Genomic DNA, 20,779 nt, shown 5'->3' with positions numbered 1-20,779 from the left:
CTGACTGGTGTGAGATGACATCTCATTGTAGTTTTGATTTGCATTTCTCTAATGATTAATGATGTTGAGCATTCTTTCATGTGTTTGTTGGCAGTCTGTATATCTTCTTTGGAGAAATGTCTATTTAGGTCTTCTGCCCATTTTTGGATTGGGTTGTTTGTTTTTTTGTTATTGAGCTGCATGAACTGCTTGTAAATTTTGGAGATTAATCCTTTTTCAGTTGCTTCATTTGCAAATATTTTCTCCCATTCTGAGGGTTTTCTTTTGGTCTTGTTTATGGTTTCCTTTGCTGTGCAAAAGCTTTGAGTTTCATTAGGTCCCATTTGTTTATTTTTGGTTTTGTTTCCATTTCTCTGGGAGGTGGGTCAAAAAGGATCTTGCTGTGATTTATGTCATAGTGTTGTGCCTATGTTTTCCTCGAAGAGTTTGACAGTTTCTGGCCTTACATTTAGGTCTCTAATCCATTTTGAGCTTATTTTTGTGTATGGTGTTACGGAGTGTTCTAATTTCATTCTTACACACATAGCTGTCCAGTTTTCCCGGCACCACTTATTGAAGAGGCTGTCTTTTCTCTACTGTATATTCTTGCCTCCTTTATCAAAGATGAGGTGACCATATGTGTGTGGGTTTATCTCTGGGCTTTCTATCCTGTTCCATTGATCTATATTTCTGTTTTTGTGCCAGTACCATACTGTCTTGATTACTGTAGCTTTGTAGTATAGTCTGAGCTCAGGGAGCCTGATTCCTCCAGCTCCATTTTTCGTTCTCAAGATTGCTTTGACTATTTGGAGTCTTTCGTGTTTCCATACAAATTGTGAAATTTTTTGTTCTAATTCTGTGAAAAATGCCAGTGGTAGTTTGATAGGGATTGCATTGAATCTGTGGATTGCTTTGGGTAGTAGAGTCGTTTTCACAATGTTGATTCTTCCAATCCAAGAACATGGTATATCTCTCCATCTATTTGTATCATCTTTAATTTCTTTCATCAGTGTCTTATAATTTTCTGCATACAGGTCTTTTGTCTTCTTAGGTAGGTTTAGTCCTAGATATTTTATTCTTTTGGCTGCAATGGTAAATGGGAGTGTTTTCTTTATTTCACTTTCAGATTTTTCATCATTAGTGTATAGGAATGCCAGAGATTTCTGTGCATTAATTTCTGCTAGCATCTTTAGGATTCTCTGTGTATAGTATCATGTCATCTGCAAACAGTGACAGATTTACTTCTTCTTTTCCGCTTTGGATTCCTTTTATTTCATTTTGTTCTCTGATTGCTGTGACTGAAACTTCCAAAACTATGTTGAATAAGAGTGGTGAGAGTGGGCAACCATGTCTTATTCCTGATCTTAGTGGAAATGCTTTCAGTTTTTTCACCATTGAGGATGATGTTGGCTGGGTTTGTCATATATGGCCTTTATTTTGTTGAGGAAAGTTCCCTCTGTGCCTACTTTCTGCAGGTTTTTTTTTATCATAAATGGGTGTTGAATTTTGTTGAAAGCTTTCTCTGCATCTGTTGAGATGATCATGGTTTTTTCCTTCAATTTGTTAATATGGTGTATCACGTTGATTGACTTGCGTATATTGAAGAATCCTTGCATTCCTGGAATAAACCCCACTTGATCATGGTGTATGATCCTGTTAATGTGCTGTTGGATTCTGTTTGCTAGTATTTTGTTGAGGATTTTTGCATCTATGTTCATCAGTGATATTGGCCTGTAGTTTTCTTTCTTTGTGACATCCTTGTCTGGTTTTGGTATCAGGGTGATGGTGGCCTTGTAGAATGAGTTTGGGAGTGTTCCTCCCTCTGCTATATTTTGGAAGAGTTTGAGAAGGATAGCTGTTAGCTCTTTTCTAAATGTTTGATAGAATTCGCCTGTGAAGTGATCTGGTCCTGGGCTTTTGTTTGTTGGAAGATTTTTAATCACAGTTTCAATTTCAGTGCTTGTTATTGGTCTGTTCATATTTTCTATTTCTTCCTGATTCAGTCTTGGAGGTTGTGCATTTCTACGAATTTGTCCATTTCTTCCAGGTTGTCCGTTTTATTGGCATAGAATTGCTTGTAGTCATCTCTCATGATCTTTTGTATTTCTGCAGTGTCAGTGTTACCTCTCCTTTTTCATTTCTAATTGTATTGATTTCAGTCTTCTCCCTTTTTTTCTTGATGAATCTGGCTAGTGGTTTATCTATTTTGTTTATCTTCTCAAAGAACCAGCTTTTAGGTTTATTGATCTTTGCTATCGTTTCCTTCGTTTCTTTTTCATTTATTTCTGATCTGAACTTTATGATTACTTTACTTCTGCTATCTTTGGGGTTCTTTTGTTCTTTTTTCTCTAACTGCTTTATGTGCAAGTTTAGGTTGTTTATACGAGATGTTTCCTGTTTCATAAAGTGGGATTGTATTGCTATAAACTTCCCTCTTAGAACTGCTTTTGCTACGTCCCATAGGTTTTGGGTCGTTGTGTCTTCATTGTGATTTGTTTCTAGGTTTTTTTTTTTTATTTCCTCTTTGACTTCTTCAGTGATCACTTCATTATTAAGTAGTGTATTGTTTAATCTCCATGTGTTTGTGTTTTTTACAGGTCTTCTCCTGTAATTGATGTCTAGTCTCATAGCGTTGTGGTCAGAAAAGATACTTGATACAATTTCATTTTTATTAAATTTACCAAGGTTTGATTTGTGACCCAAGGTATGATCTATCCTGGAGAATGTTCCATGAGCACTTGAGAAAAATGTGTATTCTCTTATTTTTGGATGTAATGTCCTATAAATATCAATTAAGTTCATCTTGTTTAATGTATCATTTAAAGCTTGTGTTTCCTTATTTATTTTCATTTTGGATGATCTGTCCATGGGTGAAAGTGGGGTGTTAATGTCCCCTACTATGAATATGTTACTTTCAATTTCCCCTTTTATGGCTGTTTGTATTTGCGTTATGTATTGAGGTGCTCCTATGTTGGGTGCATAAATATTTACAATTGTTATATCTTCTTCTTGGATCGATCCCTTGATCGTTATATATGTATCTTTGTCTCTTCTTATAGTCTTTATTTTAAAGTCTGTTTTGTCTGATATGAGAATTACTACTCCATCTTTCTTTTGGTTTCCATTTGCATGGAATATCTTTTTCCATCCTCTCACTTTCAGTCTGTATGTGATTCTAGGTCTGAAGTGGGTCTCTTGTAGACAGCATATATATGCGTCTTGTTTTTATATCCATTCAGCCAGTCTGTGTCTTTTGGTGGGAGCATTTAATCCATTTACTTTAAGGTAATTATAGATATGTATGTTCCTATTCCCATTTTAATTGTTTTCGGTTTGTTATTGTAGGTCTTTTCCTTCTCTTGTGTTTCTTGCCTTGAGAAGGTCGTTTAGCATTTTTATAAAGCTGGTTTTGTGCTGCTGAACTCTCTCAGCTTTAGCTTGTCTGTAAAGGTTTTAATTTCTCCCACAAATCAGAATGAGATCCTTGCTGGGTAGAGTAATCTTGGTTGTAGGTTTTTCTCCTTCATCACTTTAAATATGTCCTGTCAGTCCCTTCTGGCTTGCAGAGATTCTGCTGAAAGATCAGCTCTTAACCTTATCGGGATTCCCTTGTGTGTTATTTTTTGTTTTTCCCTTGCTGCTTTTAATATGTTTTCTTTGTATTTAATTTTTGACAATTTGATTAATATGTGTCTTGCCGTGTTTTTCCTTGGATTTATCCTGTATGGGACTCTCTGTGCTTCCTGGACTTGATTAACTATTTCCTTTCCCATATTATGGAAGTTTTCAACTATAATCTCTTCAAGTATTTTCTCAGTCCCTTTCTTTTTCTCTTCTTCTTCTAGAACCCCTATAATTCGAATGTTGGTGTGTTTAATGTTGTCCCAGAGGTCTCTGAGACTGTCCTCAGTTATTTTCATTGTTTTTTCTTTATTCTGCTCTGCAGTAGTTATTTCCACTAGTTTATCTTCCGGGTCACTTATCCGTTTTTCTGGCTCAGTTATTCTGCTATTGAATCCTTCTACAGTATTTTTAATTTCAGTTATTGTGTTGTTCATCGTTGGTAGTTTCATCTTTACTTCTAGGTCCTTGTTACATGTTTTTGGCGTTTTGTCTATTCTATTTCGAAGATTTTGGGTCGTCTTTACTATCATTATTCTGAGTTCTTTTTTAGGTAGACTGCCTATTTCCTCTTCATTTGTTAGGTCTGGTGGGTTTTTATCTTGCTCCTTCATCGGCTGTGTGATTTTCTGTCTTCTCATTTTGCTTATCTTACTGTGTTTCGGGTCTGCTTTTTGCAGGCTGCAGGTTCGTAGTTCCCGTTGTTTTTGGTGTCTGTCCCCAGTGGCTAATGTTTCAGTGGGTTGTGTAGGCTTTCTGGTGGAGGGGACTAGTACCTGTGTTCTGGTGGATGCGGCTGGATATTGTCTTTCTTGTGCGCAGTCCACGTCTGGTGGTGTGTGTTGGGGTGTCTGTGGACTTATTATGATTTTATGCAGCCTCTCTGCTAATGGGTGGGGTTGTGTTCCTGTCTTGCTAGTTGTTTGGCATAGGATGTCCAGTTCTGTAGCTTGCTGGTGGTTGAGTGAAGCTGGATGCTGGTGTTGAGATGGAGATCTGTGGGAGATTTTTGCCGTTTGTTATTATGTGGAGCTGGGAGGTCTCTTGTGGACCAGTGTCCTGAAGTTGGCTCTCCCACCTGAGAGGCACAGCACTGACTCCTGTCTGCAGCACCAAGAGCCTTTCATCCACATGTCTCAGAATAAAAGGGAGAAAATGTAGAAAGAAAGAAAGAAAGAAAGAAAAGGCAAGAAGGAAACAAAGGAGGGAGGGAGGGAGGAAGGAAGGAAGGAAGGGGAGAAAGAGAGAGAGAGAAAGAAAGAAAGAAAAAGAAAAGGAAAAGAAAGAAAAGGGAGAAAGAGAGAAAGCAAGGAAGTAAGGAAGGAAGGAAGAAGGAAAGAAAAGAAAGAAAGGAAAGAGGATAAAATAGCATAAAGTAAGAAAATAAAATAGTTATTAAAATAATTAAGATAGTTTTTTTAAAAAAGAAAAAAAAAAGGACGGATAGAACCCTAGGACAAATGGTGACAGCAAAGCTATACAGACAAAATGGCACACAGAAGTATACACATACACACTCACAGAAAGAGGAAAAGGGGCAAAAATAGTAAATCTTGCTCTCAAATTCCACCTCCTCAATTTGGGATGATTCGTTGTTTATTCATGTATTCCACAGATGCAGGGTACGTGAAGTTGATTGTGGACCTTTCATCTGCTGCTTCTGAGGCTGCTGGGAGAGATTTCCCTTTTTCTTCTTCGTTAGTACAGCTCCGGGGGCTCAGCTTTGGATTTGGCCCTGCCTCTGCATGTACGTCGCCAGAGGGCGTCTGTTCTTCGCTCAGATAGGATGGGGTTAAAGGATCTGCTGCTTCAGGGACTCTGGCTCACTCAGGCCGGGGAGGGGAGGGAGGGGCACGGAGTGCGGGGCGAGCCTATGGCGGCAGAGGCCGGTGTGATGTTGCAGCAGCCGGAGGAGCTCCGTGTGGTGTCCCGTGGAAGTTGTCCCAGGATCGCGGGCCCCTGGCAGTGGCAGGGTGCAGAAGTTCCTGAGAGCGGAGGTGTGGAGAGTGACCTGTGCTCACACACAGGCTTCTTGGTGGCAGCAGCAGCAGCCTTAGCCTCTCATGCCCGTCTCTGGGGTCCGCGCTGTTAGTCGCAGCTCGCGCCCAACTCTAGCTCCTTTAAGCAGCACTCTTAATCCCCTCTCCTCGCGCATCAGGAAACAAAGAAGGAAGAAAAGGTCTCTTGCCTCTTAGGCAGGTCCAGACTTTTTCCCGGACTTCCTCTTGGCTAGCCGAGGTGCACTAACCCCCTGCAGGCTGTGTTCACACCGCCAACCGCAGTCCTTTCCCTGCGCTCTGACCAAAGCTGGAGCCTTAGGCCCCAGCCCCGCCCGCCCCAGTTGGCGAGCGGACCAGCCTCTCGGACTGGTGAGTGCCGGTCCGCACTGATCCTCTGTGCGGGAATCTCGCCGCTTTGCCCTCCACACCCCTGTTGCTGTGTTCTCCTCCGCGCCTCCGAAGCTTCTCCCCCTGCGCCACCCGCAGTCTCCGCCCCCGAAGGGACTTCCTAGCGTGTGGAAACCTTTCCTCCTTCACAGCTCCCTCCCACTGGTGCAGGTGCCGTCCCTATTCTTTTGTCTCAGTTTTTTCTTTTTTCTTTTGCCCTACCCAGGTACGTGGGGAGTTTCTTGTGTTTTGGGAGGTCTGAGGTCTTCTGCCAGCGTTCAGTAGGTGTTCTGTAGAAATTGTTCCACGTGTAGATGTATTTCTGGTGTATCTGTGGGGAGGAAGGTGATCTCTGTGTCTTACTCTTCTGCCATCTTCCCAATTCCCCCATCTATCGATAGTTTTTATTGCTTTCTGTGTCCTGTCTGAGAAGTCTTTGTCTACCCTGATTGTCAGATTTCTGATATATATTTACTAGTTATAAATTGATGTAGCCCTTAAAAAATTTTATTTAGGTCTTGAAGCTTTCACCCAGTAGTCAGAGCTTCTCATTTAGGACCTTATGGTGGCTTAAAAGAAATCTAAATATCTCAACAAAAAATTTAAAGACAGTGGTTTTTATCACTGCTTCAGGGTTATTTTTTTCAACACTCAGGATATTTTATAGTTTTGTTGAGTGATATATTTAGAGGATGGGAAGGGATGGCAGAAGTGTATTATTCTCAGGCAAGGGAGAGGAGAGTATAAATTTGCTATGGGAAAACTCTAACATCCCTCTCTTTTCCCTCCTTCTCTATACTGGCTATTACCCACCTTCTCCTTCCACTGTTGTCTCTGATCCAAGGGATCATAGCTTCTAGGCTTCCTTGATTCCAACACCTAGAATTGTTAGTATAGCTGAAATTTTTCCTAAATTTTAAAGCTCTGTAGAGATCTGGATAGTGTAGGAATTTGCATCATCCCCAAGAGAATTATCAGATTATAAGTAAAGTAGTGATCTGTATTAATAGACCTACTTTCAAAGGTGTTCAGTTTAACCATTTTCTCTGTTAGAGCAAGCAGTGATTTTTGGTAAAATATTTGAGCCTAAAAACTGACTGTTCTTGAGACCAACCAAGAGTTGATTGAGGAGAAATCTATCAGAATTTTTAGAGGATATCCAGTAGCATTATGGATGAGTAATTTTAGATATCATCTTAAAGGTTTTAGTTTTTGTTTAAAAAAGACCTTTTATAGATTTTTATTTCATTAGAGAAGGATACAGAGAAGCAAAAATGTAAACAAAACCAAGAATCTCTCAGAATTAAAGTAGATATTGTAGGTGGGTTTGAGTGTACTTTGGGGCTCATCATACAAAGAATCAGTATAACGTGATGAGTTTTGCAAGGATTGGGAAGCCCTGTGTGTAGTGCTGAGAGTTCTGGTTGCCAAAAGTCTGCTACTTACAGAAGTTAATCAGAAGTCCAGTGTCTACAAGGTTTACCTGATCCTAGCTAGGAGACCTCTGAGTTCTCTAAAATGGAGTGATCTTCACAGGACTGTGGAGTGAAGAATAGTTTACCCAGTTACCAGTGGAAATATTGTTGTTGTTATACTTATCACAGAAGTCTTGATGTGAATGACTGTGTCCCAGGATCTACTTTTATTTGTGGCCCTGAAGGCTTAGAATGGCACAGGGCCTTCCAGCAGATCTCGAGTAGCCAATTATATATGTGTATATACAAAATTTATTTAGGCATGGGAGATGGGTTTGGTGGCGGTGCTAGCAGTGGATATTTACTGCTTGTGGAAAACTTAGCAGTTTTTTCCAGTGGCTTTCTTTGAGATCTACCAAGATTTTCTTCCCAGCCATTTTTATTAACCCAGGAGTGAGATTTGTTTATGTTAAAACAAATGTACTGCTCAGTGACCATATCAGGATGTTCACAATCACATGATCCAGTGGCACTTGATCAGTGCTGAAAGCTCTAAGGAGGCCAAAGCGATCTTTTAACTCCTTATACAATGAAAAGTTGACTTTGAGATCTGAAAGGCCCACTTCTATTTATTTTGTTCTACTGTCTCCTCTAATCTCAGCATCCCTATTATGTGTGCTTTTGAACTCTGGGGTAGCAATGTTGAAAATGACATGGGATGAAGATCAGTGACTTGATTTTTTTATACCCTTTTCTTTACTCTTATTTTTTATTGTTACAGAAGAAGCTACTATGGAGGAAACTGGGCCAGTTTTAGCTTTTCAGGACTGTTGTCCTGGCTAAAGGAACACCAGGTAAAGTTCTTATCTGATTTTTTAATCTACTAGGTTATATTTTGTGTCACGTAATAACGCTGCATTGAAGAAGACACTAAGTTTCCTCTGTAATATAGGATTGATAACTTATTTACTTATTTAACAAAAACTGTGCAGTCACCTTTTCAGCTAATATTTTTCCAATACCTCTAAAATATAGATTTCACTTTTTAAGTATAAACAGATAACATTGGCTGAAGAATAAATCATATATGTTTCATACCGTTTGCTAATTACTCTGTACGCCCAAATATCAGGCAAGATTTTTTTTCTCCCAGTCTTTCAGAAAAAATATTTCAGTCCTTATAAAATCTCACATATTACTAGTTGTTCTTTCAGTTAGTATGTTTTGGAAAAAAACCTAAGTGTTTGGGGAAGATACATTAATTTGAAATGATCTCAGTCATTGGTGGTTTTACATATTTATAGAAGTCACCTGACAGAATCATACCTGACAGTAAAAACAAAATGCAAGGAAAGAAACAATATAAATTTAGTAATTTTTTTCCCTAAGGGTAGGATCTCACTACTACAACTGTTGGATATCATTGTAAAGAAGTTTTTAGAGATCATTTACAGCGTACGTTTAACACGGGGAGTTGATTGTCATGCAGTTTACCAGTTTTTATGAGACATTAAAAAAACTGTCCTAATTTTATGTAAATGGTGCATGTGGCTTGAAATGGAATTCCTACTGAGAGCATCATACATAGAATCAGAAACTGCTGTATCTCAAAAGGGTTCAGACATTTGGGAAAGGAGGATGATAGACTCTAGAAAATTGTATTCAGTTAACTAAGAATAATATAGCTAAGACTTAACTAAGCACTTACCATGTACCAAGCTAAGCATTTTAGTTTTCTTGATTGATTTAATGGTATATATGACTCAAAAAGTGTAGTGATGACAAAGACATTGACATTGAAGATACACTGAAGATTCAGTTTGAATCTTATTATTGTATGAAATGAGAGTGTGGAGAAACAAGCAATATTTGTAAAGTAACATTTCATGTAATGACTCAAACTATGTATGAATCAAGAAAGTAAATGTTATAAATAGATTCATTTAACTGTTTAAATGAATATGCCTCAAATATTTTATGTTGATCAGAAACCCTTTTTTGAACCTTATCCTTGGGAAGTGTGTGTGAGGATCACCTCATGTTGAGTCATATTCAGTACTTCCATGCAAAAATTTAGTCTAGATTCTCAGAACAACAGCAACAAAAATACCCTAATTGTCTGAATGGAAAATTTTTGGTGAGTGAAGGGATTTTTAAAAAATAAACTTTGGTAATGGGTTAGATTTATTAAAACAAAATATTTTTGTAGATGTTCCTTTTATTTTAATGCTTCTTTTACTCCAACATCTTGACTCTGTCACCATATCCTTTTTCCCTTCACTCTCTGTCCCTGGTCCATAGTTCTTTTTTCAGGCTGTTAACCCCTGTCTATATGTTCAAAGTTCCTGTACTTCACCTCCTCTTCTATTTATGTTGGGATGTTTAATGCTGTCTAATAATTACACTTGATAATAAGAGCCATCTGCCACTACTTTTCTTCAGCTTAAAATATTAAATTCAGGACAGTGCAGCCTTTTAAAAATAATTATTGCCCTACTTTATGAAATCTGTAACTTTAGAAATTTTCTGAGGTGAATTTACTTAAAACAAAGGCTACTGTAGTTATATTTCACTACTAGTTTGTTGAGTATATATAATACATTAAAAAAATTTTCTCTCTGAGAGATGGGTAACAAGTGGATTAAAATTTTAAACAGATTAAAAATTGATCCTTGACCTTTGGAAAAGGTTTATCTTGACATCTTCAAAAATCCCCTGTATTCAAATATTGTATCATATAACTTTCTCCATAAAATATAATTAGGAATTATTGAAAAACTTAAAGAACCACTTTCAGTCCTTAGTGAGAGTTTATATACTTTGTTATACATTCTTGTTTTTATTGTATTTCTAAATATAAAATATTCAGGTCGATTATTATAAAGTCCTTAGTTATATTGGGCTGAGTACTTTTCAAAAATACTTTTACATATAATCAAAATTTGACACAGCTAATGACCAACCTTCAAAAATCTGAAAGTAAGCAGAATGAAGTAATTTTGGGTCTGCTTTTTTAACAACAAAATGTAAAACTTTATTATTAATAAGTAATATGTGCCTTTTGATGTGATGAGAGGCAAAGCATGAATTTAGAAAGGTATAAATTTTATCAGAAAAGTAGAGGTTCAGAGTACCCAATTTAATTACAATTTCTTATCTGTATATTGTTTAGGAAAACAGTGATATTGTAAATGAATGCCCACTGTGGCAAGAGAAGATCCTTGAAAATGAAGAAGCTATTGCTCTTAGCAGGAAGGACAAAACCATTCAACATGTGGAAGTGTTTTGTTATGCCAGGTATGAAAATTATTTATTTACAATAAACTATGTTCATGACTTCTTATTCACATGTCTTCAGAAGAAGCCAGCAGTAAGAATTTATATGGCACTGGTTGCTACAAGTCTACTTGATATGCTGGTTTGCATTTTTTAAAATGTAACATTAGTTTTGTTAGGTTTGTTCATTTGTATTATTTTTTAGATTCCACATATAAGCGATACCATGTAGTACTCGTCTTTATCTGACTTATTTTATTTAGCATAATACCCTCTAGGTCCATCAGTGTTGTCGCAATTAAACTTCAAAAACCAACAAACTCATAGAAAAAGAGATCAGATTTGTGGTTACCAGAGACGGGGGTGGGGGGTGGTGGTGGTGGTGGCAGGGTGCGGGGAGGATTGGATGAAGGCAGTCAAAAGTTACAAACTTCCAGTTATAAGATAAATAAGTACTAGGGATGTCATGTACAACATGATTAATATAATGAACACTGCTGTGTGTTATATACGCAAGTTGTTAAGAGTCAATCCTAAGAGTTCTCATCACAAGGAAAAATATTTTTTCTATTTCTTTAATTTTGTATCTGTATGAGATGATGAATGTTCACTAAACTTATTGTGATAATCACTTCATGATGTATGTAAATCAAATCATTATGCTGTATGCCTTAAACTTATACAGTGCCGTTATGTCAATTATATCACAATAAAACTTTTGTGGAAGAAAAACATAAAACTTTCAGTTGTGGAAGAAAAAAATAAAACTTTCAGTTTTCTCTGTTTAGATAATATATTAATGACTTATAATTTACTGAGCTCTTTTATTTTTACTTTTTATTAAAAAAAATTTTTTTGGCCGCACTGCGTGGTATGTGGGATCTTAGTTCCCAGACCAGGGATCGAACCCACACCCCTTGCAGTGGAAGCACGGAGTCTTAACCACTGGACCTCCAGGGAAGTCCCGTGAGCTCTTTTAAATACATTATCTTATTTGATCCTTACAATGGTCCTGTGCTAGGATAGAGCACATAGTATTAGATTTTTCACAGAGTCCTCAGTGGAGCTCAAAGAGTTTAATTTGCTGACGGTCACATAGCTTGATAAATATCAAGGCCATACCTAAGCTAGATAGTGGTGGAGTCCAAGATTAAAGCCCAGGGTTTTATAATCCTAATTCAGTGTTCTTCTAACTCTTAGATAACAGTCAGTGTAGCAAAATGGAAAATTATAATTTTGAATTAAAGAAATCAAATTGAGTGGCCATGACATCTGGGGTCATATTTTTGTAAATCAAGAGAGAAGTGGGGGGAAAGTAATGTTTTCAGTGTCTCCTTCTGAGTGAAAGAATTCATTGTTTTAAAACAATTGGAATAGTTTATTTTTTCAAATGACATGGTCGATGGGCTGAAAGGTAACAATCACATAGTTCACTTCAACTGTTATGGAGTTATGGAGTTGAGGGTTTTAGAAATCAGACTGTCAAGCTCTTTAATAGTAATTAAAGCTTAAAATCCAAGATACTAGAAATTTTTCAGGACGTGTACTGTCATCATACATACCACTGTGGTACAGTGGTAAGCGTGACCTGAGCCCGTGAAAAGTTGGGGAACCTGTGGTTGATTTCTTAACCTATATTCATATCTGTCAGGTGACTAGCATTTTCTGCCATTAATACATAGTTAATTTTCTATGATTTTCTGCAAAAGGACAGCCTTTGAAATATCAGATACAGATTATAATTTGCATAATGCTAAATGGCATTCAGTATGGAAAGGTATAACTCTCTGATATTGTTTAGACCCAGCGTAGACAGATCTAGAACAGAAGGTGATCTCAAGTGAAAATTCATACGCTTTAATGAAACCAGGAATAAATATTTGGTAACTTTCTTGTGTGTCCATGAATACTACTTGACTAGAATATAGTGACAGTCACACTCAGGCCCTTTGAGAGGTACTTTTGCTATTTCAAGGCCTTTGATTTCTCTATGCTTCATGACAATTAGTGTTTATGGTTTCTGGTGACTGAAATGACACATTTTGAGTGCAGAGGAAATCATCTCGTTTTTTATTTCTGATCTCTACAGTTTCATTTTTGGAACTTCTCAAAGTGATAAAAGATTGGTGGTGGAAGGTTTGTTTTAAAACAGAGAAGTAGGACTCTGCTGTATATTTTCATTGCCCATTAGAGGTTGGAACAAGAGGTGAACTGGGATAATGTTCTATATGTCTTCATTTACTTGGAAAGGGTAGCTAGTTATTAATGCCATAGTAAGCAGGATGAGCCCTGAGAGCATCCAGTGGGGGAATGTACAGAAAATCTACTTGTCTATAATAAGTGCTACAAACATGAGTAAACAGGAATAACAGTACCTTTCTTAGCCCCAGCCAGACTATGGCATCCTTAACCTTTTGGATCATGACCACAAACTTGGCATTATATGAAAAGGGCTAGGGCCAAAATACCTGTCACAGAGATTTACTTTATATGAGAATTCATCACCCAGGACCCACTGGCTTAAATCAGAATCCTTGTTGAATACATATTTCTGACAACCCTATTTTCTGGTTTTCCTACTATAGTAGTTTAAAGCGGCAAATAGGAAAGGGGTGTCTGCTGGAGGCAGGCACACTGAGAACCACACTGAGACCAGGGTTATACTCCTGCCTTTATGATTCAACTTACTGTATGATACTGAGCAAAAGATGTCCTCTTGGACTAGGTCATCTCAGAAGTCCCTATGGGCTCCAACATGCTGCTGTTTTATGTGTTAGTTGATAGAGTAACAGAGGAAAAGTAGACAGAATCAGCAAGCTGAGAGCAGGCTTTGGGCCATTTAGTGTAGGGGCAAATGGCTTTGAATCAGGATCCCTCAAAGACATCACTGTATTATAGCACAGTATAACAATTGATGATCATAATTCTATCCCGATGTCTTCAGGAAAAAGTTAAATTATGTTCTCTCTACTCCACTTGAAAAGGTGGGGGTATTTGAAATACACTTTAGAAAGATGAATATTAAAACTGATTAGAGGGCTTCCCTGGTGGCACAGTGGTTAAGAATCCACCTGCCAATGCAGGGGATGCGGTTTCGAGCCCTGGTCTGGGAAGATCCCACATGCTGCAGAGCAACTAAGCCCATGCGCCACAACTACTGAGCCAGTGCTCTAGAGCCACAACTGCTGAGCCCACGTGCCACAACTACTGAAGCCCATGCACCTAGAGCCTGTGCTCAGCAACAAAGAGAAGCCACCTCAATGAGAAGCTCGCGCACAGCATCGAAGTGTAGCCCCCGCTGGCCGCAACTAGAGAAAGTCGGCGCACAGCAACAAAGACCCAACACAGCCAAAAAAAACCAAAAAAACAAAACTGATTAAAATAAAAATTTTATCATTTTAAAAGATTACTTTTGGTGCTCTTAGAAAATTCCCTCATTTTCTCCCTAAGAAAGGATATCACTATGTAGTAGATCCTCGACGTTCTTGTGGGCTACATCACAAAATTCCTTGTGAATCCCCTTTTGTAAATATGTAATGAAGAATATGGTGCAGGTTCCTGGCTTTTTGTTGTTATTGCTGTTTACATATGTGTTATTGATGTTACTGTTACATTTTGTGGATATAGTGTGTGTGTGTGTGTGTGTCTGTGTTTCATTCTGTACAGTTTTAACACATATGTGGGTTCATGTAACCATCACCACAGAGAACAGATCAGTTCCATCACCACAGGGATCCCTCCTGTTGCCATTTTATAGCCACACCTCATCTCCTTCCCCAAAGTCCTAACTCCTGGCAACCACTAATCTGTTTTCCAACTCTATAATTTTGTCATTTTTGAGGACATTATGTAAATGGAACTGTACAGTATGTAACCTTTTGCCACTGGCTTTTTTCGCTCAGCATAGTTACCCAGAGATTCATCTAGGTTGTTGCTTGCATCAGTATTTTGTCCCTTTTTATTGCTGAGTAGTATTCCATGGTAGCAATGTACCACAGTTTATTTAGTCATTCATCCACTGAAGAACATCTGGGCTGTTTCCATTTTGTCTGTTACAAATAAGAATGCTATAAATGTTGGTTTACAGGATTTTGTGTGAACATAAATTTTTATTTTTCTGGGATAAATGCCCAAGTGTACAATTCCTGGGTCATATGTATGTTTAGTTTTAGAAGAAACTGACTTTTCCAGAGAAGCTGTACCATTTTACATTCCCACCAGGCATGTGTGAGTGATTCAGTTTCTCCGTATCCTCACCATCATTTGGTGGTGTAACTTTTTTAGTTTAGCCAATCTTATAGGTGTGTAGTAGTGATATCTCATTGTGGTTTTAATTTGCATTTCCCTGATGGCTGATTTTGAATATCTTTTCATGTGCTTATTTGCCACCCATATGTCCTTTTTGGTGAAATATCTGTTCATGTCTTTTGCTCATTTTTTAATTGGATGGACTTTTTTTTTCCTGTGGAGATTTAAGAGTTCTTTATATATTCTAAATGTATCCCTTGTTAGATATGTGGTTTACAAGTTTTAATTTTTGTATAAGGTGTGAGGTTTAGGTCAATGTTCATTTTTTTTAACCTATGGATATCCAGTTGCTTCAGTACTATTTGTTGAAAAGGCTGTTTTTCCTCCATTGAGTTACTTTTGCATCTTTGTCAAAAATCAACTGACTGTACTTGGATGGTCTGTTTCTGGATTCTGTTTTCTGTTCCATTGATGTCTATGTCTTTTCCCACACCAGTATCACACTGTTTTGATTACTGCAGCTATACAGTTGGACTTAACATCAGTTTGAATGATTTCCCCCAATTTATTCTTCTTTACCAAGATTGTTTTAGCTGTTCTACAGTTTGTGCCTTTCCATATAAATGTTTTAATAAGCCTGTCCATGTCTAGAAAACATTGCTGGAATTTTGATAGGAATTGCACTAAAGTTACAGATCAACCTGGGGTGAATTGACGTCTTTATTATTTTGAGTCTTCCAATCCATTGACAAGGTAGGCCTCTCCATTTAGGGAGGTCATCTTTGATTTCTTTTACAGGATTGTGTAATTTTCAGCATACCAGTTCTGTACATGTTTTGTTAATTGTATACCTAAGTATTTAATTTTCTTTGGAGCCAGTGCAATTGTAAGTGGTATTATTGCTTTTTTAATTTTGGTTTTCACTTGTTCATTATTCATATCTAGAAATATAATTGGTTTTTATGCATTCATCTTTTATCCTGAAATCTTGCTGAACGTGCTTATTCTAGGAATTTTTTGGTAGATTCCTTGGAATTTTTGCATAGGAAGTCATGTTTTCTGCAAAGAGGAACAGTTTTACGTCTTCGTTTCTATTGACTTTTTTTTTTAGTCTATTTTCTATTGAGAGTCATGTGTTTTCTGTCCATAGCCACATACTGCAAGTTAATTGTATTTTCTACTTATCCTTAGGCTCACTTAATGAGCATTTTTTTCATAAAGGAAGTTATTATCACTTCCTGAGGACTTTGTAATTATACACTAATGCTGGGCAATCATTTAGGTTCTCTCACTTGCTAATTATCTTGATCTTGTACACTACTCTCTCAGCATATGCAAGTCAAATCCACAATCTGACCAAATGACAAATTACCAAAAACCTTACACTTTAATGGTCATTCATGCCAAGAGTTTATTTAGTTGCATCAGGCATATAGAGAGAAGTCAAACCTCAATCCCTGGTAAATTATGCATATAGAATATTGTTTTAAATATTGATATTTTGGTAAATTTCCAAAATATCATGTAAAGATAGCTTTATAATGATATGAATGCTGAAATATTATGACTTGTCTTCCCATCTTAGACCAGATGAGTTAGCTTATAGAGTTGACGTTTATTAGGCCAAAATCTATGGCTTGATTCTTGTAGATGTCACTTGATATTTCATCAAGGAAGAATAGTGTCTATCTCTTGGCCACAAACAATATTATAGTCATAACCAGTAGCCTTTTGATTTTTAATCTTTGATTACAAGGAGGACAGGGCAAGGATTCAAGTAGGTCAGTGCAAACCCATCACTACTGCTTGGAAAATACCTCAAACTACATGGCAAGTCAGTAACACCATATTCTAATGTAAACATATAGGATAGCACATTATTTTTTTTTATGATTGTTGACTTTACTTATTTTCAAAAATAATTCTTAAGTGTTCAATCTAAAGGTTTTAGTGATCTTTTGAACATTAAAGTTAGTATTTTTTGGTTATTGCATAGTTAGGCTAAATATTAAAATAGAAATTGTAGGGATTAGTCTCTTTTCATAACTTAAGTCCAGTTAACACAAATTCTATAAAAAACTACCCAGATTGTTTTGTTTTATCAGTGCTTTGTTACCCTGAATGCTGCTTGTAATAGGTGAGTTAATCTCTAGTTTGGGCCAGAAATACTTTTGCTATACATAGATTATCTTTCTTTGAAACAAATTTTGTGATTATACAGTTGACTTATAGAAGGGAAGAATAAAAGAACTATAGCATTTATTGGATATTATCTTTGTGGTAGCTGCTATAACTTGCTTCCTTACATATTTTATTTCATTCAGTTTCATTTAATCTGTGCTATGACCAGGGAGAGCCAGAGATAGGAGAGCCAGGATTTGAGCCCACATCTATCTAACTCAAAAGTTTGTGCTGTTTCCATTGTGTCACATTGTATTTCAGGAATCAGATAAATACATGTATGCGTATCAAGGAAGCCATTCCACCAAGTGAATAAAGTATTTCCTTTGTGAAGACTAGCACCTAAAGAAGTACATTTACTTCTTTAATTTACTAGAGTAGTGTTTAGAATTGTAAAGTAATTATACCTATATTGGGGAATGAAAGTGCCTAACTCCCAATGTTCGGAAGATAAGGGATGAATCCAGTAACCTTTAGTTGTTGTGACTGTAGTTTGTACGCCACAAGATACAGTAGTTTAGGTGAGGGGATAAAAGCAGCTGCTATTTCTGGTTTTAAATATCCAACAGAAGATGAAAAGGCACAGTACATTAATCCACGCAAACCCAAACAGTTCTTAGGTAAAAGATGATTGCCTATTAATTGCATAATGTCATGTAGTTTCTTTAGTGAGAAGAGATTTTTATCTTTCTAAAATATTGGCAAGAACTTGTACCTTTTCTGTCCTTTCTTTTTTTGCATAATACTGAACATTGTTTCCCCTGTTCTGGCGTGATAATGTTAAAACAGGATGAAAACTTGCTTCTTAGATTTATAGACGAACCAGCTCTTTCATGGATTGATACTAAAATAAAGACATTGTAATACTCATCTAAAATTCTGTTTATTTACTTTAGGTTCTAAAACTTTAATTAAAAAATTTTATAAGTAACATGAGCCTTTTAAGCAAAAACGTAATAATACCAATAAGAAAGAAATACAAAATTTAAAAAAAATGAAAAATCACGTATAAGTTTTATAATTTAGAGGAAGCTATAATTTACCACTGTGTACAAGTAAGTTTGTTTTAGGCTATAAGTGACACAGTGCCCAACTAAAAGTGGATGGGTAGGTGGGAGGGTAGGCAGGTGGGTGGGTTGGTTGGTCCTGTTGCAGAATTCACTAATTGAGAATCTTAATCACATCAGAGTTGGGGTAGGTCCCCAGCACTTCTCTTAGCTTCCTGTCCAGAGTTACAAGATAGTTGCCACGATTCTGAACAGGTTTTCACACAGCAGAAATCTCAACGTGAAATGAAGGGGGAGAGATTTTCTTCTAACATGTGTATGCTTCTTTTTGTTTGTTTGTTACTATTATACTAGGGAGTCTTTACCAAAGCCCCCAGCAGATTCTCCCTTGTCTCATTGGCTAAAACTAGATAACCAGCTCACTCTTAAATCAGTCACTAACAAAGGGCAGTAAAATTACCATAATTGGTTTTAATCAGTCATGATCCATCCCCTAGTCCTGGGTATCTTCTGCCTGATATTGGAACAAAATTGCAGCTCTTGTGGCAGGGAGGAAGACAGTAGTCGTTGTTGAGTAGGCAACCAATAGTACCTGCTGTACACCACCTTATGCTATTTTGTTCTTGGAGAAATGTGACAAGAGGTTGATACTTCAGCTATATTCTACTGTACGTGTTAACATTTTAAGTTGGTAACAAATAAGGAAATATATCTGCCAATATATTATATTGCAGCAATTCAAAATCGACTACAGTGGTTTTTTTATATTGCTGTTTTCTGGAACAACAACTTTTTGATAGTCTGATTCTTATGAGTAACCATTAAACATTTATTTGCAGGAATAAACAGCTGGGTAGCAGTGTAACGTGTACTGTGCAAATCAAAAGTGAATGGCCTTAGCACAAAGTGCATACATCAAAGTAAAAGAATACAATTTCTGCAACAAGCTATACTGTGGGGAAAAAAGGTGCAAATGACTGAAAAATAAATAGTGAACACCTGTGCTGAATAAATTAACCAGCTGGTTGGCAATTTTTCATTTGACTTATCTAAAAGGGTGACTGTTACAAGGCATTAATAAGACATATTCACTTTGAGGTGTTCCCTTGTTACTACCATTAATTGATAAGCAATACTAGATAATATCAGAATTTATACCCCTAAATTCTCAGAGTTATATGTAGATTGTGGCAAGCGGTAAAAAGTGCATTCAACTAAGCAGTTATTCAGCAGTTGCAATTAGGTAAAATTATCTCAAAAATACTGTTACACTGTATTGTAAATATCCTTTGAAATTCAGATAAGCAATATGTGACATTAGATTTCATCTGTCAATTTATTTTCATATTGAAAAATTTTATAAGAACTAATGATGCAGATTTTTCCCCTTTGTATGTTAAAATCATAGTAGTGTTTTAGAACTCAAAGTTTCCCTTGAGAGCTTATAATTCAGCCACATTCATTTACAAATGGCAAATGTGTTTTTATACTTTTCAAACTTTAAAATTAATAAAATTGAGTTATTATTCTGAGGTGTTCTCCAAAGTTTGAATTATTTTTTTAAGAAAAAAAATTTTTTTTAACCACAGTATAAAGTTTTAAATTTGAGGGACGATAAGTCCTTTTTGATGAACAGAATTTTGCTTGCTGAGGAATTAAGTGGAATTTGGGGAGTTTTCTGGTGTCGTTATAACTTCTAGTTAGGTATTAAATTCAATGTTGGCAGAACTCCAAAAAATATTTTAGTTGTCGTTAATGGAAAGTAAGGAAACTATAGTGTTTCTATTGCATGTGTTTTCCATAGTGCTAGGAATTTCACCAGATTATGATGTTGAGAATAGTAAAACTTAATAGCTTATGCATGTAAAACAAATTCACAAAGAATAACTCCTTTCCTTAAACTTATACCCTTAATTAAGTATTTGGACTTATATTTTCCAGATTGTCCAGTACTGGTTAATGCATTTCATTCACTCTAGAAAGCTCTCTTTTTCAGAATATAATAGAGAGCCACTGACCAGATAGTAGCTGTGCTCAATTTTCGTGGTGTCATCATCATGCTCTGTAATAAGAGAAATTGCCATATTCTGTCTTACCTGTAAAGTATAATTAATTATCCTGCCATTTCTTAGTTTAATCTTTAGATGTGGAACTTTTTGCTGAAAGTTGTCACCTTAGATCCCTCATGGAACACACTTTGGTTTACTGGTTTTCAAACTAATGAAAATGAATACAAAGCATGAACAATTCTGTAGAAAATATACAAATCACATTTCATATTATTGCTCTTCATTTTTAATGTTGCTTAATAGCAGTGGTGCTCTTACGTGGTTATGTGGCCAGAGAGCTTTCAACATGTGATTACAAACCTAAGAACACATGTTTTGAGTTGCCTGTTGACCTGTGGGAAATTTAACAATAGCTTAGGTTTGATTAATATCTCATGTTTGATTAACCTTTTGGAGTTTATGAAAAATACTCTTCATATATGTTAGCTTATTAATCTTACAAAACCCTCATGAAAGTTAAGGCAGATGAATGATCTCCCATTTCATAGATGGGGAATCTGAAAGGTTAATAAATACATTCAGGACTAGAATTTTCCCACTACCATTTCCTAGATCTGAAAATGGTTTTGACATTAATGATTTCATCCTTTTTTCAT

At 36.5% G+C, this 20,779-nt stretch overlaps 1 protein-coding gene across 4 annotated transcripts in view; it reads left to right on the top strand.

The window, feature by feature from the left end:
- Positions 1-20,779, top strand: part of CHM (CHM Rab escort protein) — a gene marked incomplete at its 5' end in the record, with an annotated part of 198,489 nt that overhangs the window by 46,280 nt on the left and 131,430 nt on the right. For all 4 annotated transcript variants that reach the window (XM_079909752.1, XM_079909751.1, XM_079909754.1 and 1 more), the window contains 2 exons: positions 8,184-8,256; positions 10,575-10,699. In XM_079909752.1, coding sequence (XP_079765878.1) covers positions 8,184-8,256; positions 10,575-10,699 — 198 coding nt within the window. The remainder of the gene's footprint in view (positions 1-8,183; positions 8,257-10,574; positions 10,700-20,779) is intronic.

The sequence above is a fragment of the Stenella coeruleoalba genome, assembly GCF_951394435.1.
Source record: "Stenella coeruleoalba genome assembly, chromosome: X".
Taxonomy (NCBI): Eukaryota; Metazoa; Chordata; class Mammalia; order Artiodactyla; family Delphinidae; genus Stenella; species Stenella coeruleoalba.
This window is presented reverse-complemented; position numbering and strand designations above follow the sequence as displayed.